Source organism: Cydia strobilella, chromosome 19 (assembly GCF_947568885.1).
Source record: "Cydia strobilella chromosome 19, ilCydStro3.1, whole genome shotgun sequence".
In the NCBI taxonomy this organism is placed as follows: Eukaryota; Metazoa; Arthropoda; class Insecta; order Lepidoptera; family Tortricidae; genus Cydia; species Cydia strobilella.
This window is the reverse complement of record NC_086059.1, coordinates 11,623,403-11,651,201: the sequence shown is the minus strand read 5'-3', so window position 1 is coordinate 11,651,201 and position 27,799 is coordinate 11,623,403. Positions and strand designations below refer to the sequence as shown.

Genomic DNA, 27,799 nt, shown 5'->3' with positions numbered 1-27,799 from the left:
CTTAAAAAAATTCAACGGTGAGTCTTGATAAAAAGACTGAAAAGACTTAAGTAATGTCTAAAGGGACCTTCACATAATTTGTATGAATCAACGTTGTAAACCATACAATTAATATCAGTCTGTCCACACTGCTATTCCACTATATTTACATAAGTGTGTAGATCCGCTCGTCGCTCGAATCCGAGTCCGAGCCCTTGTCACCGCGCTAGAGAAGCGTCACGCTCACTCTCCTGTCCTGTATGGTTCCCATGTGGCGGGTGTTGAGCGCGCGTTGAGCGTCAAACGGCGTACGGAAGGCGACCCTCGCGTCGCCCGTCGGTTGACCGCGCTCGTTGTAACGTCTTATGACGTCATCCTGAGTAAGCTCGAAGTCGCCGAAGAAGCTGAGGATATCGTCGACTGAAGCACGGAACGGGACGTTCTCTAAAGACAACACACAGCCCGGGGCGCCGAAGTCTTCCAGCGCCGAGTCGTCATCCTCGCGCATGTCGCGCGTGTCGCGGCCGCCGTTCTCGAAGCCCCCTCGACCTCTGCCGCGACCGCGACCCCTGTCGAAACCGCCGCGACCGCGCCCACGGTCGAAACCACCACGCCCACGGTCGTTCCAGCCCCTGCCCTGGTCGAAACCTCTGTTGAAACCGCCGCGATCAAAACCGCCTCGGTCAAAGCCGCGATCGAAGCCGCCGCGATCGAATCCTCCTCTGCCACGGAAGCCGCCGCGATTGGCACCGCGCGGACCATCGAAGAACTGCGGAGGACCGTTTCCATGTGGACCGTTATCCATTAGTCCGTCTCTTAGATCAGGCTGTTTAGGCCCTTCTAGAGCTTCCTCTACGACGCCGCGTGGCACTAAATCGACAGTAACTCTGCAGCCGTCAAGATTATGTCCGTGTTTGGAAGCCGCCCGGCGCGCTTCGCTTGCCGTACGGAACTCGCAGAAGCAATCGCCCGAAGGGATGCCGGCGGGATCTAGCATGAGATGGATTCGGGCCGGTACCGCGCCTGTATCAGACAAGAACTTTACTATAGTACGGTCCGTGGCGTCACAAGGCAGACCCTTCATGAGCACGCAGTCGAGCTCGTCTTCTATGTCGGGTCCTTGCGTTATCTGAGGCTGCATCTGGTTAGGGAGGCCGGGACGATTGGCCCAGTTGGCGGCGGCGGTGCGCGGGTCCATGGCACCATTCCCAGGGAATCCGCCGAACTGCGGCGTCGGAGAGAAGTTGCTAGCGAAGGGTTGTTGCTGCTGAACGAAGGGCGCCGTAAAGAAGGGTACTGGCTGTTGGCCTTGAGGGGGCTCCTGGGGCTGAGCGCCTTCGAATCTCCGCTGGCGCGGGTCTCTAGGCCCTCGCTCTTCCACCGGCTCTATAGGCGGCGGCTCGTTCTGACTCGGAAAATCAATCTTTTCACTCTGAATAGTCTTTTCTTTTTCATACTCTTCGTCAGTGATAGCTGTGATAATAGGCAGTCTTTTTCCGAATGCGTAACTGTTCCGCCTTTCAATCGCCATTCTCGCGTCTTCGGGCTTTGCAAACTGCACGAAGGCGGTTTTAGTTCTGGTCATGCGGCAGTCGTTGAGCATGATAGAAAGTAGAGAGAAATCGCTGAAGGTTTTAATGATATCGTGTTCTTTGACAAAATTTGGAAGCTCTGAGAGACGCAGAACGCTACAAATAGGGGCTTGTTGTGGGGGAGGTATGCGTGGTTGGTTCTCTTCGGGAGCGTTACCATCTCGGAATGGCAAGTACGAGTCCGCTGCGCTCTCATAAGTGTCATCATCTAACGCTTCTACTACGACCATCTCGCCCTTCAACTCGTTATTCTTCCGTTGTAAAGCGAGCTGCTTAGAGCGAGGATCGCAGAATCTCACGAAGATGTTGCCGGTGCGACGGCCGGTGTTGTCGTTAATCATCTTGATTCCATGCTTGTCGATGAGGAATGGGAAGAAGCGACGGACGTCTCCGTAGCTGGTATGGTTGGGCGCGTTTCTGATGGCCACGCAACAGTCTGGTGTAGTGTGTTGCTGATCGTTTTCAAAGCGAGAGCGACCCTCTCGCCTAAAATTACCGCCACCTCGAGGACCACCGCCTCTTCCGCCTGCAAATCTGTTTCCTCCATTCTGCTCACCCTGGAAGGCGTTAGGATTACGCTTTTTACCCAGTTCACTCAGTTTGTTGTAAGCGTCATTGATAGTGGGATCATTGAATCTGTTTACCGGCGAATCCATCGCGTTGGGTGATCCCTGCATGGAAGCGATGGCGTTGTTCATGATTTGCTGCATGTTTGGATTGCCTTGATTCGCATTGCCGAGCATCGGCGCCGGCGGCGGCGCGGGGGTATCGTCAACAAGATTGATCGTCTTATCAGGACTCTTGCGAATGTTGCGACGATCATGGGAGCGGCGAGGCGAGGTCCTCTCAGATCGGTCTCGCGATCGGCTGCGGTCTTTCCTGTCCCGTTTACGATCTCGTCTATCGCGACTGCGGCTGCGATCCCTATTACGGCGTCTCTCGCGTGAGCGCGATCGGTCGCGCCTATCCCGTTTACGGTCCTTCCGATCCCTATCACGTGACCTGGATCGCGTTCGCGAACGCCGTCTATCCTTTTCCTTGCTGCGTTTCCTTTCTGTCCTGTCGTCTTCATCTAGAATTTCAGTGGGGCTTACAAGCGGCGCGGGTGGTTCAATGACAGCGGGTTGCGGGATCTCGTTAGGATTGCCAATTCCGGGGATGCCGAAGCCTGACATGGAGTTACCTAGAGCGGCTGAGAAAGGGTTGATGGTCGGGGTGACGGTGACCGGCGCGGGGAGGACGGGGGCCGGCGGCGGCGCGGGGGCCGGGGCGGGAGCCGTGAGCGTGAGGATCGGCACCGTCTGTCTCGCTTGTTCGATGACCTTGTGCATCTCGGAGCGAGAGCTCAGGAGTAGTTTGACCTGGATCTCCTTTATTTTTCCGCAATCGAGCATCATCGCTTGGCGGGCATCCTCGTCCGTACTGTAACAATATGACCGTAGATAAAATAGTGCTTTCAGCGCCTACCAGTATAGTCATAAGAATATAAGAAAATGAATGCGTTAGGTAACATATTGAATCAACCAGAATTGTAACCCCTACCTTGTAAATACATCTTATTTTTTGAGTAAAAAGTAATTAATTGCATTTAATTACACAGTTGACCAGCGGGCTGGCCAGTATTTTGCTGAAAGGATAAGCATTGCCATCCAACGTGGCAATGCGGACAGTCTTTTGGGCACACTGCCCATCGGCAGTGACTTGGGAGACGTTTTTTATTTATAAAGCTTAAGTTTATTTGTAGTTTATAATATTTTTTTATTGTTTTTTATAGTTTACTGTTATGCCCTGTGTAATCTCGTTTATCATATTAAAATATTAATTACCTTGCATAGGTATTTGACTCATGTACGCAAGCGCTTTGTCACGTCAGTCACGTGTCAAAGTAGATTGTTAACCAAGGGATTAAATTTGAAAGGGATTTTGGGAGTAGATTGTTAATGATGCCTTTCACCCGAGTTGTTGTTGTTTCAACCTCTCGTGCTAATATTGATACCCGAGCAAGCGGAAGATTCCAAAATTGAACCAATAGCGTAGCCAGTGGTTCGAAAATGGAATCTTGACCGTGGCGAGGGTTGTAAGGCACGAGGGTTAAACAAATTTTGCCACCGAGTGAAACATAAAATTTTTCACCACACCAACACAAGGAAAATACTAACTGTAAAATATCAAACGAAATCAAAGCATAATTAATGTCATTAACGGACCTAACGCGATTAAATTTCATTTATTTTACCTTTTGGTCCTTAAAATCCCGTTCAAATCCCGGTAAGGGCATTTATTTGTGTGATGATAGTATTTAAGTATTTGTATATTACATATATCGTTGTCTGAGTACCCACAACACAAGCCTTCTTAAGCTTACCGTGGGACTTAGTCAATTTGTGTAAGAATGTCCCTATACTTAATATTTATTTATTTATCATTCAGAATCATCACTGTTGTTTACCTCTGTCTTCATGTATTATTTGTGTTTCCTTGTACATTTATTCTCCATCATTTAAAAGTCAAATATCTGGGAGACCGCATATAAAAACTCAAAAATGCGCGTTTTCCCAGAGATAAGACCTAGATCGATTTTTCGCCCCCGAAAACCCCCATGTAGCAAGTTTCCGAGATCCCCGTTATATATATATACTCATACTCATACTTTATTGGTAATATAAATTACATGTCAAGATTTACATATGTACATTTCGGAAATATAAATGGATGAAATCAATTATTATTATTATTATATCATTATAACAGCATTATTACTTAATTATTATTATTAACGTCATTTAGTTTTGTTACATAATTAACTTATTTATACATATTTTGAGGTCAGATATTCTTCGACACTATAAAACGGCCGCTCAATAAGCCAATTTTTGAGTTTTGCCTTGAAACTCACCAGACTAGGCGCATCAGTTATGGATGCTGGTAAGTTGTTGTAGACAGCGGGGCCCATGACTTGTATAGATTTAGCCGTTTTGGCTAATCTACGTGGCACTGCCGCTAATTTGTGACCGTAGCGAGTTACACGGTCGCTTTTTTCACCCCGTCTGGGATATTTATCTAGATTCTCCCGTGTGTACACTGCTGTCTGCAGTATTAAGAGACCCGGCAATGTGACGATACCTAAGGCGGTAAAGTGTGGCTTTGCCGACTCATGCCATGGTACTCGAGCCAAGGATATTACGGCGCGTTTTTGGAGCCGGAAAACACGCTGCCAATCAGCTGCGCGTCCCCAAAGCTCAAGCCCATATTGTACAATAGACTGTATGCTGGCATAGTAGCAGCTGCGGACTGCCTGTCGTGGGAGAACAGTCATCAGCCTACCTAAGGCGAAACAAGCACTCCCTAGTTTTCCGCACAGGTATTCGATGTGGCTCTCCCACGTCAGGCTTTGGTCAATATTTATATATATATAAGAATTGCTCGTTTAAAGGTAAAAATAATCTACCAGCAAACATAAGAAAACAACTCAAAATTTGCATTTGAATAAGTAGGTACTTTGCCTCACATTACATGTGAATAAAATGCAACTTTCTCATCAGTTTTTGAACAATCAAGACAGCCTTTACCAGCTGGTCTGGTGAAATAGTACATTTCGATGCTAGTGCGGAAAGTATGTCATTACTATTAGTGTGTTATAAGAATGACATTTCCGCACGTGTATCGAACGACGTTTTTTAATACAGTTGCGAAAAAATAAGAAAAGCAACAAGTAAGGAATGGAATTCGAAACTTTTATATTATTAATTCTGTGACATCATTGACATTGACATTATGAAGAAGTGTTTTTCTAGCTTTTATTCGACTAGAATAATTTTTTATTGAACCCACTTCAAAGAAAAAAAATTTTTTCAAATGTATAAACCCGATTTTGTTTTTTGTCAAAACAGTAAAAGTACAATTTTCAAAATGGTAGCTTACAGTTTTAACATCGAATAATTGCACCAAAGCGTGCTGGGCTTGTAGGCACTTATTCGTCAGTTTATTGAAGTAAGCTACCAACACGTTTACCAAGAAAGACTGGGCGTTTTTGCTGATTTTCCATTGTATAAAAGTTTCATATGCCGTTGATTATTTTTGACCCGATTTATTAATGGTAAAACAACACAATTACAACCCCTCTGGTGTTGCGGGTGTCCATGGGCGGCGGTAATCGCTTACCATCAGGTGATCCGTCTGCTCGTTTGCCTCCTATTTCATAAAAAAAAACTATCCTTCTCGGCTCTTGCCTCTATTAGTATTACTGGCAGCGTTTAGTTTGTGTTCTTCATTTTCAATGCTTGAAAATTACATTTTCGTCAATATTAAACTAAAAACATGCAAAACTATTCTAATTTTATGACAAATACGGAAAATGGCTGGCGCGTTATTTTTATTTACGCACGATTCCAATGTGCGCGCAAGGCAAAGGCGCGAACGAAATCGACAAACAGCCAATTAAAAAAACCGGCCAAGTGCGAGTTGGACTCGCGCACCGAGGATTCCGTACTTTTTAGTATTTGTTGTTATAGCGGCAACAGAAATACATCACCTGTGAAAATTTCAACAGAACTGTCTAGTTATCACGGTTCATGACATACAGCCTGGTGACAGGCGGACAGTGGAGTCTTAGTAATAGGGTCCCGTTTTTAACCTTTGCGGACGGAACCCTAAAAAAGTAAAAAAGCTAATATTTTCGTATTTCTAACCGACGGATGGAGATCAAATCGATAAATAGTTATTTGTTATACAAGGGTGCAAAGTTGTATTTTACCCGCAAGTGTGGAATTGAAACACGAGCAAGCGAAAGGATTCTATAGATGAACCACGAGCGAAGCGAGTGGTTCTAAAATAGAATCCTGAGCGTAGCGAGTGTTTTAACACACGAGAAGTAAAATACATTTGCACCCGTGTGTAACACAAAACTTTTCCCCTCACTATAGCGAGGAAAGTGCAACATCCACAGGCGTTAGATCATCTTCATCAACTGGAATCACAAATTTTTTACGATATTATAACAAAAAAACTGGAAATTCTTTACTTTTACGTGAGAAGTTTTTAAGTAAAAATTTGGTTGACAATGTTGACATTTCTGACGTATGAAATGTCAATGATGCGTTTTGAAATTGCATCGACTTAACATGTGCGTTCAGAATTATATAAAATAACATAATTATTAAAAAACAAACGTTTATTATGGAATTTTAAGGTTTTGACTTAAAATCATTAAATAAAGCTAAATCTGGTATTTTTTATTACATCGAACGAACCATTATTATGAGCGTTTTACGTTTTGTTATCTGTCAAGCTACTTAAACACGCTCCATCCAAGGTCAAATTACTTTCCCCACTAGTGGATAAAATGCGTTTTTCCCCGCTTGTTTTAAAGGATAAAAGACGGCTTTCCGAGCTAGTGAGGGGAAAATGTTGTTTATTCATTAATGTAATTTACAAGATAATTTAATCTATAAATTGTGTTTGGTGAGATAAAACCTCTTTGAACTAAACATTTGAAACCCAATAGTTGGTTTAAAAAAATGTATTACTCGACCAAATTAAAAAGGCTCAGTTTCCATGCATATTATTAGCAATCAGCCTACCTTCTTAACTCAGTCGGATAATATAATGAAAAAGCACGAGTGTTATAATAGGTATACTTATAGTATAGATTATGAGCCAAAAATCGGTGGAATAAAAACGTCGTTTTGAGCAAGTGTTGAAAATTAATAAACGTATGGCCATGATTTTTTTCCTTAGGACTTACTTGCAATCGGAGATTTTGCATGTCTAGAGATAAATAACCTAAAGCCATTTACATTGGAATATTCATGAAAAAACACAATTTTAGCAAACTGCAGTAATTTTTAAATGATTTTGCCTCTTATTTTTACTTTTTCTTTTTAAAACTGCCAATAGTCAACGGCATTACTCATACGACATAATAGCTGGGGAGCCGACGATGCTAAATGTGTAGTTACTCGAGCGTCGCCGTCGTAGTGACCTATTGGAATCGAAAGATTAGATGATAAGAAGAAAAAAAGGTTATATAAAGTTTTTTTTTCAGCGAGCAGGAAAGCGTCCATAATTTTTTTAAATTTCGGGAGTTGGTGGAGTGTTAAAAAAATTGATTGAGTAGATTATGGATTTGGTCGTTTTGGTCCAAGTGGATGCTATAATTTTTCCATAACCTAATATGACACTTATTTGTACGCATTTCCTTAATCTGATGACCACAAGTTTGACGCCCGATTTTGACATTGTAACCGTCAGATTAAGGAAATGCGTACAAATAATCATCAGATTTACTAATGGGTAGCACAATTATAGCATTAATTTGGACTAAAATGACCAAAGCCACAATTTGCTTAGCGATTTTTTGAACCCCCCGCCAACCAACCGCTCAACATAGACGACTAAAAGTGGTTAAGGTAGACTCCATGGGGTAGCAAGATATCACTCATATCTTAATCTGATGCGTTCGATTAACTACACAAATCCCCTCTTGGGCTCCCCGAACATAATTGTTTTAGAAAATTTAAATATAATAACAACTGGATGCGTAAAATGCGCAATTTTATCTTATATTTTACTTTTTATTTACATTAATTATTCCAAATAACTTTAAAAACCTACTTAATGTCGTAATAACGTTTAAGTGTGGCATGTACGTCTTTTTACTATGAAAGGAAGACTTTTTGCGATAAATCGAAAACGGCTTAACTGATAATGTTCGCTATAGTTTTCGTTTAAACGTCTTTCTTAAGCTCTATCTCCACGATTATTTCATATTTTTTGTACCCATAGTTCATGGAGGGTGGGGTACAATTTTTTTTCTTTCGGTGCGATTATTTCCGAAAATATTGACTATATTTTTTTTTTTGTTAAAGACCCGTATTCGTTTTAAAAGACCTTTCCAACGATACCCCACACTATAGGATTGAAGCGAGAAAACAATTACATCCCCACTTTACGTGTTCACACATCCCCAATTTATTTTTTAGATTTTGTTTTACGACTACGATTGATCGATTTATATATCCATGCCCAATTACAGCGCGCGCAATCACGGAGCACAGCATCGGACAGACAGACAGATAGACAGACGGACATGGCGAAACTATAAAGGTTCCTAGTTGACTACGGAATCCTAGAAAGGTCTAATACGGTGTTGACTGAAAAAAGGTTTCCTTTGGCAGAATTAAATAATCTTTGTGTTCCTAAGATGTATTTAAGAAGTGGAGCCACCCAGATTTTTGGGGGGTGGGGAGGGTTTTTAGCGTCGGTGACGTCTGAGGTTAATCATTGTTTAAGTTTAGGTTCTAAGTCGAGTTTAATATCATTTTCGACTAAATCAAAGATGTAGATAGATTGATTCCCCATACAAACCTACACCTCCCTTTTCAGTTTTAAGGGACTTTTTTGTTCTTTTCCGGGACTCGAACTATCTCCATACCAAATTTCATCAAAATCGGTTCAGCGGTTATTGATTCCCGATACAAAGGAGGGCGGGCTAATTTGCCCTTTTGACCAATAAGGGCAAGCGATACGTCACCGGATAGGTTATTTTAAGTTGTAAAACTCTATGGCAGGCAGTCCCAATTCTTCTTTAGCTTTTTTTTGGTGTCATACAAATTCTTTTAACATAGATTTGACAAGTCTCTCCATGCAAAAAAAATGGAGTATATAAAAGAACCTTTCCGATTGTATGTCGCTTATTCTTATTGGTTGGGCCAGTGTCCATACCACCACTGATGAAACATTAGTGGAGAGTTGGCTAAGGGGCACTTGCACGTTCCCGGGTTAGCCAACTAACTAACTGAGTTAGTTGGCTAACCCTGGAACGTGCAAATGGCACTGTGCTGTCACACCTCTCCACTCATAGATAGCCTTCTATGAACTCGAATCATCTTAGATACTTAGCGCTTATTATGAGAGTCCGCCTTGTAGAGGGCGCGTCACCGTCTGCCGGAAATAAAATTGGATAACGTTTTATTAGTTTTCATATCTCATGCTCTGAAAGAGGGTCATTGTTGTTCTAAAAGGTGTGCAGAAAATGATACGTTTCTGCACTAGAGCATTTTACGTTCGAAGTACTTTTTTTTTTTAATTTTACGATAAGCAATTGAAATTTGAGTTTAAATGAATTTGTTTTACAATTTTCATTCTGATATTTGACTCTATTTCATAAATAACGATACTTTTGTCTGATTTTTTAATTGAAAGTACCCTCAAGAAATACTATAAAAATGTATACTTAGTCATGTTTAAAAAAAAACATGCATTTTACTTTCCTCGTATTCGAAATGAAAAGTAGAGTGTTTAACTCGGGCGAAAGGCATCATTTCTGCCTTGGACTATTGGCGCTCCCACTGCGTTCGAGCGACAAAATACCTCGGCAGAAATGAAAGTGTCTTTCATCCCTTGGTTAACAATCTACTATTATTACGCAGGCGTCCGGTCTTTCATCCAACACATGGACTATATAAAGGAGCCAAATCTCTATGTATGAAAAGTGTCCATCAAAAAACAGTAATTAGGCGGCGCCACCATATACCGAAATACTACCAAAAACAACCTACGTAATTTGGTCGGGTTATTTATTGGTTCATGTTATACTCATGTCCCAGAGCCTAACTAGCGCCACCGGAGAGATTAGGAACTATTATTTAAAGCTGAAAGCGGTCACTTTTGCAACAATTCTGCCATAAGAGATTGGCATCCTTTCTATACCATACATAATCCAACAGCTAAACTCGATTCTTTTCACTCAGTAGTTTTAGATTTGAATAGTCTCTCAATAGTCCTTAACACAGCTGCAGCTGTGCCCCAGCTAACCTCTGCCAAAGAGCCCCTGCGAAGTCTGCGTGTATGCTTTGGCCGGTTTTTTGTTATAATTTTTAAAATAATATCCCCGAATTCCCCGATCCCTTGCACGCACAGCCATATATCGCTTACGCTCAGTGAGAGTGAATAAAGAACCTGAAGACCTAAACCCACGGGGCCTTAATGTTATCATCGCCCAAATAAGTAAGATGTATCTAGTGTATAATTGTTTTCCATCGTAGTTTCTCGAAAACGTTCGTATTTGTCATGCTACTTCAGTCAACCTCATTACTTTTTGTACCGAGACTGACTGAAATAGCATGACACATTCCGTAAAAATACGATGGAAAATAATTATGGAGCGGCATGGCAATATTGGGCCATTTTATTTCTTCTTCTTTTCTTTTTATTTCTTGTTTTTAAATTAGTGAATTTTTATATTTTTTCAACACACATGCCCGTAACGTGGAACTTATTGAACCGCTTTTATTAGGCTCATAATACGAAATATTACGCACGCGTGCTTTTTCATAATATTATCGCACTCGTGCGGTAATGTATGATAACCGATCGAGTTATGATTGTTACTAATTGCTAATAATATGTACGCAGGGAACCTTCTTAAATTAGTCGAGTAAGATACCTCCGCCAAAATGGCCCTGTTCCTAGGATGGCCCGCTTTCAAAATTTTATACTTGTGAAGTACGACTGTCGGACTTTGACTATCATTTCTGACTGTTGTATTGCTTTTTAATGCAATGGGTCCCATATAGACATTTGATCTCAAAAACAAACCTGATCGATTGATACTTGATACCACTAATAAAAATTTGTCATCAAGCATTTGGCATTGAAATAAAATTTTGGGACATTTTTTCTCCTATTAGGATCGAAAGAGCTCAAGATTCTGAGTAGAATAGTTTTAAAATGAGAACGAAATTCCGTTTGTATGGAAAGGTGAAATTCGGCCGAGCTTGCTGCGGAGTTGCTCTAGGTTTAACCGGTTGTAAGTGTAAGTGCATGGCGCTTAAAAAAAAATGAATGTCTAAAATCTTGGTCGAGGCCCAAACTACTTCAGTGGCGGCTTTTAGTGAGCGTCAGGATGGCGGGTGGACCTGTGCGATTTTAACGAAATATTTATAAACATAAGCCATAAGCATAACCTTCAGTGTACCTCAGTGTACCTCTCTATAAAACGAGATATTTAACAAAAAAGGTCCACCCGCCAACCTGACGTCAGGTTGGCGGGTGGAACTATGAAATCTTACATTATTTCACGCGAAATGTATGTATTTATAGTGTACCTTCAGTGTACCTCCGTAACCTTTCATTAAAAATCGGCATATCTATACCTAAAACGAGATTTTTAACAAAAAAGGTCCACCCGCCATCCTGACGTCAGGTTGGCGGGTGGACCTATGAAATCTTGCATTATTTCTCGCGAAATGTATGTATTTATAGTGTACCTCCATAAACTTTTATTAGAAATCGGTATATCTATCCCTAAAACGAGCTAGGCTCAAAACAAGGTCCACCCGCCATCCTGACGTCAGGTTGGCGGGTGGACCTTATGAAATCTTGCATTATTTCGAAATGTACCTTTTAGTGTACCTTCAGTGTAGCTCCGTAAATTATTATTAGAAATCGGTTTATTTATCCCTAAAATGAGATATTAAACAAGAAAGGTTTCGCCATCCCACCTTTCTTGTTAAATATCTCGTTTTAGGGATAAATAAACCGATTAATATGTTCTCACTACTGAGGTGAAACATTATATAGGTATGTGCAACACGAGAGGAAAGTTGGTTTTTCTTGCGAGTGTTTATTTTAAGTCCCGAGAAAGCGAAAGATTCTAAGCTAGAATCTTGAGCGTAGCGAGGGACTCAAAAACACGAGATAACTATTTTGTAACAGTATTTGATTTATTTTATCCCATAAAATTGATTCCAAAGTGATTTAGTTATTTATATGAAACAAAAAATAATGTTATTTATGAGCGGCAAAATGCTCCCTACGCGAGCACTCGCGTTACACGGAGAGGCGCGACTAGTCTAGGGTTATCAAGGGTTATAGTTATTTGTTATACAAGGGTGCAAAGTTGTATTTGACCCGCGAGTGTGGAATTGAAACACGAGCAAGCGAAAGGATTCTATAGTTGAAATTCTAAAATAGAATCCTGAGCGTAGCAAGTGTTTCAACACACGAGAAATAAAATACATTTGCACCCGTGCGTAACACAAAACTTTTCACCTCACTATAGCGAGGAAAGTGCAACATCCACAGGCGTTAGATCATCTTCATCACTGAAATCACTCATTTTTTTACGATATTATAACAAAAAACTCTGGAAATTCTGTATTTTTACGTGAGAAGTTTTTAAGTAAAAAATTTGTTGACATAGTTGACATTTCTGCATCACGTATGAAATGTCAATGATGCGTTTTGAAATTGCATCGACTCAACTTGTGCGTTCAGAATTATATTTAACATCATTATTAAAAAAACAAACGTTTCTTATGGAACTTTAAGGTTTATGACATAAAATCAATAAAAAAGCTAAATTTGGTATTTTTTATTAGATTCTCAAAGCATTTGTTTAATGATAATTAATATCAAACGAATCATTATTATGAGCGTTTTACGTTTTGTTATCTGTCAAGCTACTTAAACACGCTCCATCCAAGGTCAAATTACTTTCCCCACTAGTGGATAAAATTCGTTTTTCCCCGCTTGTTTTAAAGGATAAAAGACAACTTTCCGAGCTAGTGAGGGGAAAAAATATCTTCCAGCTTGCTGGGAATTAATTCCTCAATACACTATTTTTGGATCTAATTAGATTGGCCTATTAAGATGCCCTTTTTAACTTTTGGTCACTTGCATCTGGGGGCACCGGTAGTGCTCCCGCCAAATCGAGCAAAAAAAAGAGACACGGCCGTACGTAGCATCCTTTTCTCGAAGCCATTCAGGCCATTTTCAACGTCCTGTAACTTTGTTCTGGCTAAAGCTAGAACCCTGAATTTTCAGTGACATAGGGCATAATATATTCCCAAGAACGTTCAATTTGAACTTGTAGTTTAAGAATTATTTCAAATTATTTGCACGTCAAAAATCCTTAGTTTTGTCACTGACACACTCACTCACCGATCATCATAATTATAAGGTACTTCTAGCAAACCCACAAGCTTCAAATTTTAAACATAAGTAGTTTTTAGCTTATCGAGCCATAAAAAACCTAAAAATATTACAATATACTGATATTTTAAAGTTTTACGAACTGCATATGTAAGTTTATAGTCCCATATAAATATATGCTATTACAAAGTTACTTTTGCAGTTCCCATAAATAGTAGGTAAGGTAAAGGTCTATGATGTACGATGTGAGTATGTTAACATTGACGTATTATGTGTATACCTGATAGCTACAGGTAGGTAGAAAGTAGAAACCGAGCGCGAACTGGACTGCCGGAGTCGCCTTTCTTTTTGTAGGGTACCTAGCCATCTAGGGTATTAGATAAGCTTAGTATGAGCCAAGGTGTAATCGTGCCAAGCGTCGACGACAGAGAAAAACGCATACTGCTCCATAAATTTCTGTATTTACTTCCCCTACTATAATTAGTTCTTTTCTCAAAACAGGATGTACCTACTATCTCTCCTCGTCAATACGCTGTCTGCTTTCTCGCGTTGCCATTTGTTATGACTAAGGTCACTGTACCGTCTAGAAGCTCCTTTTTCGCGTCTAACTTTTGCGTTATTTGTATGCACTTTAGACGTGTGCGCCGCCATAAAAATTCGCGGCGGCGGCGCGCCGCAGATTTTTCGCGGCGTGGCTGGACCACGCCGGCGTCAAGGTCGTCGGGTGTTGTTCGATGGTTCTTATTAAAAACAAAGTGGAGTTTTTAGCTTTTTTACTATATTTATAAAAACAACATAACATAATGCAATCATTATTGTTCATCTTATAGCCTAAACTGCTAAATAAACTCTACTAGGCCATCAAGAATGCCATGCAGGCTACACAAGTTGCAAATCCTATGTGCGTATTATAAATTACATGCTTTTTGACAGGTCTCATAATTCATGAAATAAAACTATGAAAACGGATTATATCGCGTATATTGAATATATAATACATCCCGGCGTTTCGAACCCTATTAGCGATTGAATTTTATTTACTCGCGTCTAATCGCGATCGTTTAGCGTTGAGAATCAATCCTGCCACTGAAAACACCCGTTCACTGGGCGTACTGCTGGCAGGTGTTGCCAGTACAGCTCTGGCTAGTGCAGCGATCCAAGGAAGAGAATCCATACTAATATTAAAAATGCGAGTCTGTCTGTCTGTGTGTTAGCTCTTCACGCTTAAACCGCTGAACCGATTTAGTTGAAATTTGGTATACAGATAGTTTGAGTCCCGGGGCAGGACATAGGATACTTTTTATCCCAGAACTCACCCCTCAAGGGGGTGAAAAGGGGGGTGGAAATTTGTATGGGGAATCAATAACCGCTGAATCCGATTTAGATGAAACTTGGTATGGGGATATTTTGAGCTGTGGGAAAGGATATAGAATAACTTTTATCTCTGAAATCTTTCTTTAAGGGTGTAAAAAATGGGGTGGAAATGTATAGTGTGGAGCAATTTGGGGGTGAAAAAAGGACGGATTAAAAAGCAGATTTGTTTAAGAATTAAGGTACCCAAATTACTAATTCCACGCAAACGAAGTCGCGGGCAAAAGCTAGTAACAAATAAACCGCAGTAGCCAGATATTTCTAGCACTCCTGAAAAGCGGGATCTGTGTACTCATCGTAACTGAAACTGCTGTGTTTTAATGACAGTTTATTCAAAAGGCTGGAAGTTGTATCGGTCTTTGAAGTACTTGGCATTGTGACTGGATCTGGTGAAGCTATGTCAGTAGGGTCGACAAATCGCTTGATCATTTCCGAAAGAAAAACTGCACGCGTGGTGTGCTCTTTTTCGAGGAAAGCGTCAATTGCCGCCTGTGTCCTTGATCGCCGTCGTACGCGACCTAGCGGTGAATTCAATTTTTCGAAATTTAGCTTACGGCGCGAATTTTTAAAATCGCGGCGGCGGCGGCGGCGTGGGGTCTACGGCGCGGCGGCGCCGCGCCGGCGCGGCGCACATGTCTAATGCACTTACACAAAGCTCTTCCTTCCTGACAAGTTCCGGACTGTGTTGAGCGAAGTACGTATTCAAAATATGGGAGTTCTTGACCTATGACGGTCTTAACCACCTTGATCTTACTTAAGAAATAAAACTGTTGTTACTATTAGGAAGCCAGTGCCTTTAATCGCGTAATGCAGATTGAGAATACTCAACGAATATTTTTATACAGCCTTCGTATACAGGATGTAACAAAAACAGTGGGGATCCGTTTAATTCTGATTAGGAAAAAGTAGAAGTTTTTTTTTGACGCGAAACATTTTTGGCCTTTGTATGGAGGATTGGCCGACTTGGACGACCTGATTTCTGTTACATCATGTATATTATAGAACTAAGTTACCTACTTAAGTTTGTAAACTATGTGAGGTGTGCAATAAAGAGTATTGTATAATAAACCTTATTTTTTATTTTCCAGATAAATACCTACTAAAATGACAGTTGGATAAATTGAGGCAATTCTTGCAAATTTAGCAAATTTCTCATTTTAGCAAATTTAGCACCTGGGATATAAAAAAAACATGGCTTAGCAGCTTAGCACATTTAACGCAGAACGGGAGAGGATAAGCGGATAAGAGATGTGAATTGTTCTAGCGAAAACGGGTATAAGTCGCGCACGGCTCAGGTGAATTAAGGGTTAAGTGTTATATGGTCGTTATGCCCGTTTTTAACTGCCCTGCCGCCCTGCGCGAGACTTGTATATCCCCTTTTCACTAGAGCCGCAGTAGATCCTACTGGTAGATTAAAGATTGACGATAATACGACAGTCTAAAAAGTAACAGTGGACAGACGCCTTTGATGTTTGCGTAAATGCCGACACCGCAAAAGAACACAGTAACCCTTGTCATGTCAGCACAAACTTTTACACAACTAAAACACGCTAGCCCTGTACGTAGTACCGAGCTACTAACAATGGCGATGTATGCAGCTCGGGTGAGCACCCACCCCTCGCATCCCGCACGATTGCCCTGCCTGTCTAAACGGCTTCGTCGAAGTACCATGTTAAACTATGTTAAGATCGAGAGTAACAAATAAACTTTGTGATTTCGTTTCCCTCAGTCATACATCGGACAATCAGAAGCAGACGAAACCACACGTCACCATAGCCACCAAGGAGGAGTTTTGGCCGAAGAGTGTTAAGTTCCGGCGGTTCCGCGGCCGGCTCCATGACACTGCGGGGTTGGGAACTGCAGCCATAATTGTGTGTTTTTAGTTTTAAGATAATATATAATATGTAGGTATGCTAGTTTTAAGGTCATCTATGGGCCAATAGTTGCTTGAAAATAAAGATTTTCATTTCATTTCATAGCAGTAGTGTTCCTTCTAAACAGAAATGACTGGTTTTAAATCTATTGAAACTACTATACTCTTCATCGTTTACTGTTATCCATTCTTAGTCAGTTTTCAGGATGAGAAGACCACGTTATATAACATTTATGGCCACCAAACTACGACCCGAATTAGTTTCATTTATGGACGCATAATTTTTGGAATAAGGGTTTCACCCAGTAGCACTTTTACTGGTCCTGGGGGCCAATATTTGAGATTCAAGAGCATGAAATAGATTACAATTGAATACGCTATATTTGCATGAACTTTATAAATACATATTTGTATTTTTCTGACTTCAATCGAAAGACCGCATCACCGCACTGACAGTAGTACAGAAAGAACTTGCTGGCGGGCGCTTGACGCTGAGCAGGAGTAGTCATCGATTACTACCCGTCGCAAAACTTTCGCCACTACCACATAGAAAATAAGCAGGAAGATATTGCTCTCTTCAATAATATTCCTGCTATAATTATCCTAGGCAGTTACATTCTACTAATAGAATAGTGGTTACCACTACCACTCAATTTCTACAGCTAATTAAATTAAATAGCATTCAATTTCCGAGACCGCTCTTAATTCCAAAATCGGGTACTATTAAGTTAAATAATCTAAAGAAAAGACCCAGAATGAGCTTGAACATGAAGAGACTGAACTCTTTCGACTGTGAATACAGTGCTCCAAGTAGGTTTCAAGAGACTCCGAGCGTGTTGGTTACCGATTACCGAAGTCTTCTGGAGTAGGTTTAAGGTAGGTACCAGATCTAGCTCCGGATGGGCGATGGTAATTTTATTGAGGGTTTCCAATATTGATGTGAAAATAACTTATAATAATCGCGTCCATTGCCATATGATGATTCATGTCGCTTCGCATGCAGGACTGGCCAAAGAAATTTCTCAACCTAAAAATCCTCAATATCTGATGACTTCCGGTCACGCGTACAACACTCAGTTTGATCGCCAAATTTCCGAAGTGTCATCCTCATCAATAACGAAAATTTGTATCTACTACCTACTTTAACTAAACCCTGAATAGTGGTGCTAACAAAGCATATACACAGTAAAGGTTGTGCCGCAAGTCCGCAACTACTGATAAAGCATACCTACTAAAGTATGTGTGTCTGTGTACCTTTTTCCTTTCTGTTGTTGTACGTACAACTTTGGCAGCCGTATCACATTATTATGTATCTAAAAGTCAAAAGAGCGATCAACGTCTTAATAAATGTTGTCTCGGAAAACGCAACCCGAACAGCAGTAGTTTCACATCGAATTTTCAATGGCAGTTCCGGCATCAGTGGCGATTCCATGACATTTTACAAGAGCAGATTCAAATGGATAAGCAACCTAACACAGTATAACGTAGATGCAAAGACGACTAACGATGACCGGTTGGTGGAATCGATGGCGAAACCTAGAATTAAAAACAAGTCGAAGACCTGGTGAAAACTAACAAGTGTATCTACTAAAATGTGACCAGCTCAACAAGCTGGAATCCATGTGATGAGATCCTTGGTTTATGTATAACCCGCATACTGTTGCTGTTAAATCATACTACTTACACAGCGCCCAGCATTGAATAGGTACGTTAAAAATCCGCCTGGCAGGCGCGTACTTTTCAAAATTACGAACGTTAAATGATGAGCAGACTGTTGTGGACATCGCAAATAATTAGGTAGGTACATTGCGAGAAATGGCAAACTTGGTGATTTTTAGTAGGTAGATCGGCCCCGTTGAACCGTCGTCGTTCACCACTGGTTGACCGAAGGTTGCCTACATAGAATAAGTGCCCTTTGCGCAATACACGTTTAAAATTATTTTCGGCTTTGATTCGGTCGGCGTCTGCGGCGGCGTCGGCATCTGGCGGACGCGGAGTCCACACAGATATGAGCCCGTCGAAGTAAGATAAATCAACGAATTAGTAGAGATAAAAAGTGGTCAAATCCATCAGTGCCCAGGGCAGGAATCGAAGAGCAGCATAATTTATATAGTATCTAGTGTTTGCTTCTTCTGGTCACAGAAGAGCAATAACAAACGAGCGTAGTTTTCAAATTTAGTTTGAGAGTACCTTGTGTCCTGCAATAAGGTAAATGTAACAACCCCGCGGCGATGCGCTCCGCTGCAATGTGGCGAAGAAGATGTGCTTCTAGTTAAGTAGATATTTACGACTTTCGAAATTATGCCGTTTACCAAGTTATCCCATATATTGGTCATCAGCTCTCCTGGCCGATTAAATTGTGTCGTTGTAGTGATTACATTGGAACTATGACCTCGTGTGAAAGACAATTCAAAATGTTTAGGCCTATGAGTGTTAGGGATTTTAACCGCTTCAAGCGCGATGAAGTTGTTTTTTTATCAACAAGAAAATAACGTTGATTTGCAAAGTTAAGCAGACTAGTAGGTAGAACTTGATGCTATTTATTTAGGTCCCTTCTATCAGTTACCAGAGGTAGCGTTAAATGCAAATGACCATAAACCCTCAAATTTGAAACATTGGAGAAGCGTGACTCATTTCCTTCTCCTGGCAAAGGCAATTTCTTACTTTAGGACTGATGTGGTCTTAGGTTTTCACTTAAGTTAATCGTCATAAATCCTGTTCTTTTTTTGCGTGTTTTATTCACTTGCGAAAAATAAGATTCTGATGATGTTTAAAACTAATTGAAGAAATACGAAGCGTTATTCCAGCAACATCGGCTTTACGATTGAAATTATTGTCCTCTCTAGATGTTATCATATCGAGAAGAAGGATCAAGGAGATGTACTTTTTACTACAACATGATAAAATGTATTATTTTGTCGCAGATGCTGATTCTCGTCCGTCTTTTGCCTGAAACTTTGACTACCTTACCTAGCCTATGAACCGGAATGGAGCTCACTTCGGCTCACAAAATTTCAAATGTGCCCTTAATAAAACAAGGTGAAATGACAATGATAGTCATAATTGTTTGATTTACCAAGGGAACTTTTGTAAGCAAGTCTTAGATGTAATTATAAGAGATTGATGTTCTTTTCCGGCAGCGCTCCCGTTTCGACACACAAGCCTCGCATGCCAAGCCGCACATGCTGGTGGTATCACCAGCACTCCTGCTTGGGATGGGATATGATGACTGCATGCCTTTCGAATTTGACCCAAAATTCGCAACGAGCATAAAACCGCCATAGAAAGAATCAGTCATTCTCATCCGGTATATTTGCTTCTCAGCATGTGCTTGTAAGTCTTATTACTTAATTAGGTAATTCATATCCATTATTTGTAATTTGTCGTTCTTATCTTTCAAGCAATTTTAATGTGGTTATTAGCTTTCAACTTGTAGCTACAATGTCGAGGATTTAAAAACTACGGTACAGTTTCTCGAACTTACATAGAGACAATTTGTGAAATATAGGGAAACCTATTATAACCTGCTAGATAGATTTGCAGAAGAAACAGTGGCAGCGGTTTGTACATAATTGGATCCTGTACTCCTGCTTGTTTTTTTTTTTAAGATTCTTCGTAATTAAGCCTTTATACTTACTCAAATAGTTATAAGCGGTAGTGTGCCCGAGTGTAGAGATTAGAGGTACACGTTTTAACCCTAAACTTGGCTGTGTTTTGTCACAAACGAGAAACCCAAGATTTTTTGCCATTTATAGGATTTTTAAGATGGTGCTATTATAAAGATATTATAGAACATTATATCATTTTACTAATTCCTTTCTAATTTTAAATATATCTAAGGTTCCAAAGAACGTAAAATACACCTGCCGATGTACTCACCATCCAACCACTTTTAACTGAGATAAACTAGCAAAGATAAACCTAGTAGTAGAAGAATTTAGGAAATTTATAAAATAAACTAAAAATTGATTAGGTATTGGCTTCTTTCTGCTTTTCATTCCATTCGCCTCCACAAGTGAGCTTGCATACCAGTTACATTCGTCGCAATATCAAACGAAACGAGTAATAATATTTGCTAGATTTCAGTCCTTCTTTAATATTCGCCATTGTAAAATAGTAGGTATCAATTTTAGTCAGTTGTTTACCCAGTTCCGATTAGATACCTACAGCTATTCTTTCGAAAGAATTAGTGCAAGTTTTAACCTTATGAAGATTTGTTCCGACAGAAAATGTAATTATAAGTACCTGACTGTAAAAATATTGTGGGTTGACATTTTTCCGGTTTGCATTGTATGCAAACGTGTAGAGCTAGAGCCTATTATAAAGAGGTCATCTCATAATGAATTTCAGGTAGGTAAGTCACCTGGACAGGACAAATAAGTCGCCTGGCTAACTCAGCAAACAAACAAATATGCCAATACGTGGAAGCAAGGTACTTCTACGTGAAGACTTTCTTGCCGTGAAATAGCTTGTATCTGTATGATATATTATTTTAGAAAAGATTAAAGTGAATTGCTGCGTTCATGTTTAACCTTCATAATGCCTTCCTGCCTGTGTCTATCTCCAGATCCAGACCTAAGTAAGTTTACTAGACAGCTTAATTATTAATTGCAAGATTAGCAAGCGAAGAATAAGCGTCGTGGTTTTCGCAAGACACCCACCGTAGCCAAGTATTTTCAGTACTCTATAAAATCACTTTTATTTCATAAAGATCCGTTCGTTGACTTTACACCAGCAAGTAACTCTTTCAAATATCGGTAACCTTTTTAACCTTTTAGGCGCCAATGACGGATATATCGGCACCGCAGGTCCAACGCCAAAGACGGATTAATCGGTCAACGACCACAGAGCAACATAGACCTACGTGCATGTGCATAAAGTTCAATTTCAGTTTTGAGACTTCGGTGACGTGGCGTCCGTGTGACAGCTTTTGTGTTTGACACGGCGTCGAAAAGGTTAACGCCAAGAACACCTTTACCCGTACCACAGGGCGGACACGCTATACATCAAAAATCACTTGCGTTTCTATGTGTGAACGGCACGTCTGTACACGCAGCATGCGTCATAGTGTGAGTAAGTTGCTCAAAAACAGTACTGAGCGGTCGGCAAAAGGTCGTCAATCTGCTGTCGCGGGGCGAGGTAATGCGAATCGGGGCGGGGCGGTGCGTGGCCGTTCTGTATGATAATATTTGGCATTTTCTATGAAAAGGGACCTTATTGTCGATGGCGCTTACGCCGCACAGCGTCGCGCGACATTGTATTTATATCAGAGCATCGTTTATAATGGCGTAAGCGCCATCGACAATAAGGTCCCTTTTTATAGAAAATACCACATATTACTTATTCTGTGCCCGTACCATGAGTCACTGACAGTGTCAAGACTACACTGACATCTACGCTAACGTCTACGCTACGTAATTTACTTTCTACACATCTCGCTCGCACTAATATGCGAGTACGAACGAGATGCATAGAAAGTAAGTTATGTTTTCGATAGCGTTTATGTCAGTGCCAAACTGGTGGTAGGTACTAAGGCGTCGTAACTAGTCGTGCCCACAGCGCCATGGACAACTTTAAGTGTAATGGCGTACTCTGTTAAAGTAATCTTCACACTTTCAAGTAAGGTTTACAATTGACTCGCTTGCACCCGAGACCTTGGCGTGCACAGATTTAATATATACGCTAGATGACGCAAATACCACGATTTGTATTGAAACAAAGCGTGCCGATTTTTTCATACAAGATTTACGCGTAATATAATTTTAAAATTACTTATCTGTGATAGGAAATATGTTCTTGCCTTTGGGTGCTCGCAATTTTTGGACTGTTGCAGTTAATTATCATGCAACGAAGCATTATTTAAGTTTTCACGGACGTCCGGCTGCAACAACTGACGCGCGTAGACTGTAAAGAGCGACGGTTAACCTCGACGCTTGGTCGAGGTTCGGACACGCGAAGTAGATGCATTTGCGTCTTCTATGGTATATTTATTTCTGTGTTGGCGTGCAAGTGTAGTTTTTTAGGGTTCCGTACCCAAAGGGTAAAAACGGGACTCTATTTAACTAAGACTCCGCTGTCCGTCTGTCTGTCATCAAGCTGTACTCTGTATCTCATCAACCGTGATAGCTAGACAGTTGAAATTTTCACAGATGATGTATTTCTGTTGCCGCTATTGTCAACAAATACTAAAAACAGAAAATGAATATTTAAGTGGGGCTCCCAAACAACAAACGTGATTTTTTTGCAGTTATTTGCGTAATGGTACGGAACCCTTCGTGCGCGAGTCCAACTCGCACTTGGCCGGTTTTTTGTTTATGTTGTAAAGCGTTTAAAGGATTTAAAGCAGCCCAAATGCCTGAAAAATGGTCTGAATAATAGATCTTTATAAGCCTGAGACTAAGATTCGTGTTTGTGCAGTATAGTAGAAAGTTTGCCATTTTACAAAAAATATGAATCAAAGACCGATGCTGCTGGGTTAACGATTGCGACGCTGGGTTAAAAAGAACTTAGATAACGATTGCACTAGACATAGAAAAGTAACTTACATAACATAGTATCAAAACTATAGTCTGACAAAAAAGAGTAGAAATTAAAAAGTGGCAATACTGTAGTGTCGTCCCGTTTTCTTATATAGATTGACTAGCTTTTGCCCGCGACTTCGTCTGCGTGGAATTAGTAATTTGGGTATCTTAATTTTTAAACAAATCTGGGGATAAAAATTATTCTATATCCTTCCCCACAGCTCAAACTATCCCCATACCAAGTTTCTTCTCAATCGGTTCAACGGTTATTGATTCCCCATACAAATTTCCACCCCCCTATTCATCCCCTTCTGGAATAAAAAGTATCCTATGTCCTTCCCCGGGATTGAAATTATCTGTATACCAAATTTCAACGAAATCGGTTTAGCGGTTTAAGCGTGAAGAGGTAACAGACAGACAGACACATTTTTGCATTTATAATACTAGCTTTTGCCCGCGACTTCGTCTGCGTGGACTTAGTAACCGCAGCTAGAGTAAGAATAGCGCCTAGAAAATATCTCATAGCAATCTAAATTTGAGCATATTATGCACACAAATTAGCAGGCACTTCGTTAATTATCTCAATTCCACCCCGCTTTTTACTTTCTTAAGGGATGATTTTCGGGATAAAAACTATCCTATGTCCTTCTCAGGGACTCAACCTATCTCTATGCCAAATTTCATCTAAATCGGTTCAGCGGTTTAAGCGTGAAGAGGGAACACACAGACAGACAGACAGACTTTCGCATTTATAATATTAGTATGGATATTAGTATTGATTTGAAAGGGACAGTATTTTTACTTTTTAATATCTACTCTTTTTTGTCAGACTATAAGCGTTCTATGACAGTTTATACGTAAATATATTATTTCCTGTGATTTGCGTAATGTAGTACCCATGGGTTGGGTAATATTTAGAAAAGATTACAGCGACTAATAAAAGTTAAGGGTCCCCGGCAAGCTCGGTTCGCCATACAAACGTAGTTCCACTCTCATTTTAAAACGACTAGCTAGAATGCTCTGAAACTTTGTACTTACAATAGGATAAGGTATATATATGTCTGTAATTAGTTTATGTAGCTTCAGATACGATAGTTAAAAAAATACAGCGAATTTAAGTTTTTCACACAAAACTTGTTTTTGCTCTATTTCGTTTATTTTATAAACTGGAGTAGGTGGTTCGACTTACATACAAAAAAACAATTGCGTTTTATTAAGCCATTACACATTATTACTACAACAATATGTGCGCATCTATCTACTTTCGAATATTCGTTTGCGCAAAATTAATAAAATACTTTGTTTTATACAGAAATCACGCAACAAACGTTATATTTTTAATTAGTGTAACACCAAAATAATGTTTTTCGCGTGTTTTCTGTATAAAACAGTTTTACTATCAATTTAGCGCAAACGAATATTCGTAAGTAGATAGATGCGCAGTGCGCACACATTCATGTAGTAATAGTGTGTAATGACTTAATAAACCGCAATTGTTTTTTGTATGGAAAACGAACTACCTTAAACACTCTCAGTTTTAGTGTGTTCGCCATCAGGGGCCCTAGCTAAGGTGACAATCTTTAATATAAAACGCCAATCAAAACTTAAATAATGTATGGAAATTTTTACGTGATCCGGATACATTTTTCTTTTTCGTTCGGTGTTTGTCGATGTACGATTGCCATTTTGACTAAGCCCCCTGATGTGGTTTCCGGATGTGGCGCCAGTGTGATATGATAACTGCCTAAGTAGGTAAAATTCGTCGTAGAAGATTGTCACGATATCGCTTCATGCTCAGTGAAGAGAATAATAAAATTATTCCTGTTAGTTAGTTTCTTACTTCCTGCTTGTTATTGGTTGATGTTGTTTTTATAATGATCAATTTGTTTTAGTTAACACTGACTTATTTTGTTAGTTATATTAATTATTAAATCTCTATTATAAAGTGTAGTAAATGCAGAACAAATACAGGTTTATCTAATTGTTCTGAGTATTACTGAGACATTATAACATTAAATGTACAAGAAAGAAAATTACTTATATAATACCAAGTATAAGTAATTTTTAAAAAGGGATCTGGCATAAAAAGCATAAGAAATTGTTCAGACAGATTATGATGAACTATGTTCCTGAGGAAAACACATTCGTTTTTGATGTGCAAAATTTTTTTTTCCATCAGTGAATTAATGTTGTCTCTAATGTGGAGCAGAGTTAGAGATTTTATAAAATTCATGTTCACATTGTTAATTTTTTTTTGTGATTTGATTAGGACCTACATTTCCATTGAATTAACAACATACATCTCCCTAGCAATCCTATATAAAATAATTTGATAAGTGAAATTCAATAAACCTGCTCAAGCAATGAAGATTTAATATTAGAAATACTTACCAGATGGATGAATAGCTTAGTGCACAACTCAGTTTATAGGTAGCTCCCGAACTCTTCTCAATGGCTAAATTACATACAAAGAAAAAGAATCGAATACCAACCAACATTCTGTGAAACTCAGGAAGAACTGCATCGCTTCTATACTACTAAATACTGTTGCAAGTCGCAGATATCAAGTAGAATTATAAATTCTCAATTCAAACCTCCCAAGTTTGTTTCATTCCATTTGTTTAATAATTAGTAAAATAAGATAGCTACCATAAGGGTCTGCTTTTGGTTATTAATCCTTAGAAAGAGGTCATTTAACCTGTTATTCATTTGTGTATCGGCTATAGCGTTTATATATAATACATATAATAAGTTGCACCTATATCATTACAGTTCTCATGAAATAGCTCAAATAATAAACAATATGTGACGTTTTCAAACAAAAGGTAGTATTGTCACTTGTTGATAAGGTTGATTTCTAATTGAAGCTATATAGAAATAGGGCCTTACTGACAAGCGGCAATAAGTACCCTTTTGGTTGAAAATGGCACATATTAGTAATATTTGTAACTAACATTGCTTATGGCTATCATAAGAATGAGAAGATAATACAATAAATCACTTAATGTGTGACTATATGTGCCATTCTCAATCAAAAGGGTACTTATTGTCGGTTGTCAATAAGGCGCTATTTCCATATAGCTTCAATTTGAAATCAACCTTATCGACTAGCAACAATGTGGTACCTTATGGTTGAAAAGTCACATATTACTTTTATGAAAAAGCATTGTTTTTATTGCCTTACTAGAAGTGATATGATTGTTATCATACTATAGTTAAAGGGTTGAATTTTCATGGTTGATTCAATTTGTAAAAACCTCTGATAACGGGAAGTCCTTTTTCATTTATTATAAATACCATGTGTATAAATATAATATGCTTACAACTACTTAATATTATAGGTACTTTAGGATCAAAATATTTGGAATATTTTCAGTGAAACATTTCCAAGGAAAATATCCATGAGATCTAATGTTTGTGATGATTACGATATAGCTACCTGAAGGCAATGAACGCGTCTCCAAGTTCACCGCCTACGATGTGCACTCCGCCTTCTGGAATTGAGAGGCCCCGAAAGAAATTCCTAATGTCCAGCGCATTTGCGGACCACGGAAGATTCTGTAGTCTTATGATGACACTCATGGCTGCTCTTTCCTGTACCTAGAAAAAGTTGAAACAGCCTGTCCATTTTCTAATTTGTATACTTTGCCTTAGACATATGTCATAAGACAGTTTTTAAATTGAACTTAAAACAAAAGGTTTTTTTATACCATGATCAATGATAACATGTTCCTTTAGGTCATTAGTTTCAGTTTGTAGGTATTAGATACTGCTTCCGACGAGTTAAAACTTGTATAAATTAGCATTAAAAGGATTGCACCTTTTTACCTAGTTACCTTTAAATGCATTAGAAATAATTATGCTTTATGACTGATAAGGTTATTTTTAGCAATAGTATTTACATTTTGTATACCTTTGAGTGGTAATTAGCAGAAACATCTTTATCCAGTTACTATACTGTCTATACTGATACCTATTATAGAGTAAACTAGGTTTTTAAAGGTCCTATCACCACCAGCAAGTCACTTTGCATAACCATGACACAAATACAACAGTCATTGCCATGCAGTCTAAATCGTTTCTTGCGATAAAATGTTCATTTCATTAGATTTCATTTTATGTAACAAATTTTACGGCCGTGAGTTTTGATGAGTACTTACCTACCTATTGCAAAATCGATAAGGCTAAGAAAATATAACATCAGCGATTTTCTACATGGTTAGTTACAAAACTACGTACAATCAAGTACAGAATTATTCCCGAATAACCATTTATCTGGACCGTAACGTAATTGATTACACTGACAATTATTATTACGGACGCTCTTGGTTAAAAAGACGACGCCATGGCTGATTTTCACGTACTTACCTAGTAAAATCTAAGACTGCCAATCCAAACAGGAAATTACAAAATCATTTTACACACAAGTTCACCAACTAAATCACATACGTATATCTTATAATCAGCGAATAAGTATTTGCTTGCAATTTTGCGTTGCGTTCACACCTAAACGAGAAGATATTACAAAA

The 27,799-nt window shown here is 39.5% G+C and overlaps 1 protein-coding gene across 1 annotated transcript; it reads right to left on the bottom strand.

The window, feature by feature from the left end:
- Window positions 1-48: 48 nt before the first annotated feature.
- On the bottom strand, window positions 49-27,799 carry LOC134749907 (uncharacterized). Its single transcript, XM_063684915.1, has 3 exons — window positions 27,639-27,799; window positions 26,710-26,870; window positions 49-2,993 (listed from the first exon to the last, which is right to left on the bottom strand). Exons 2-3 carry the CDS (start codon window positions 26,850-26,852, stop codon window positions 206-208), a joined length of 2,931 nt encoding a protein of 976 aa, XP_063540985.1. The 5' UTR covers window positions 26,853-26,870; window positions 27,639-27,799; the 3' UTR covers window positions 49-205.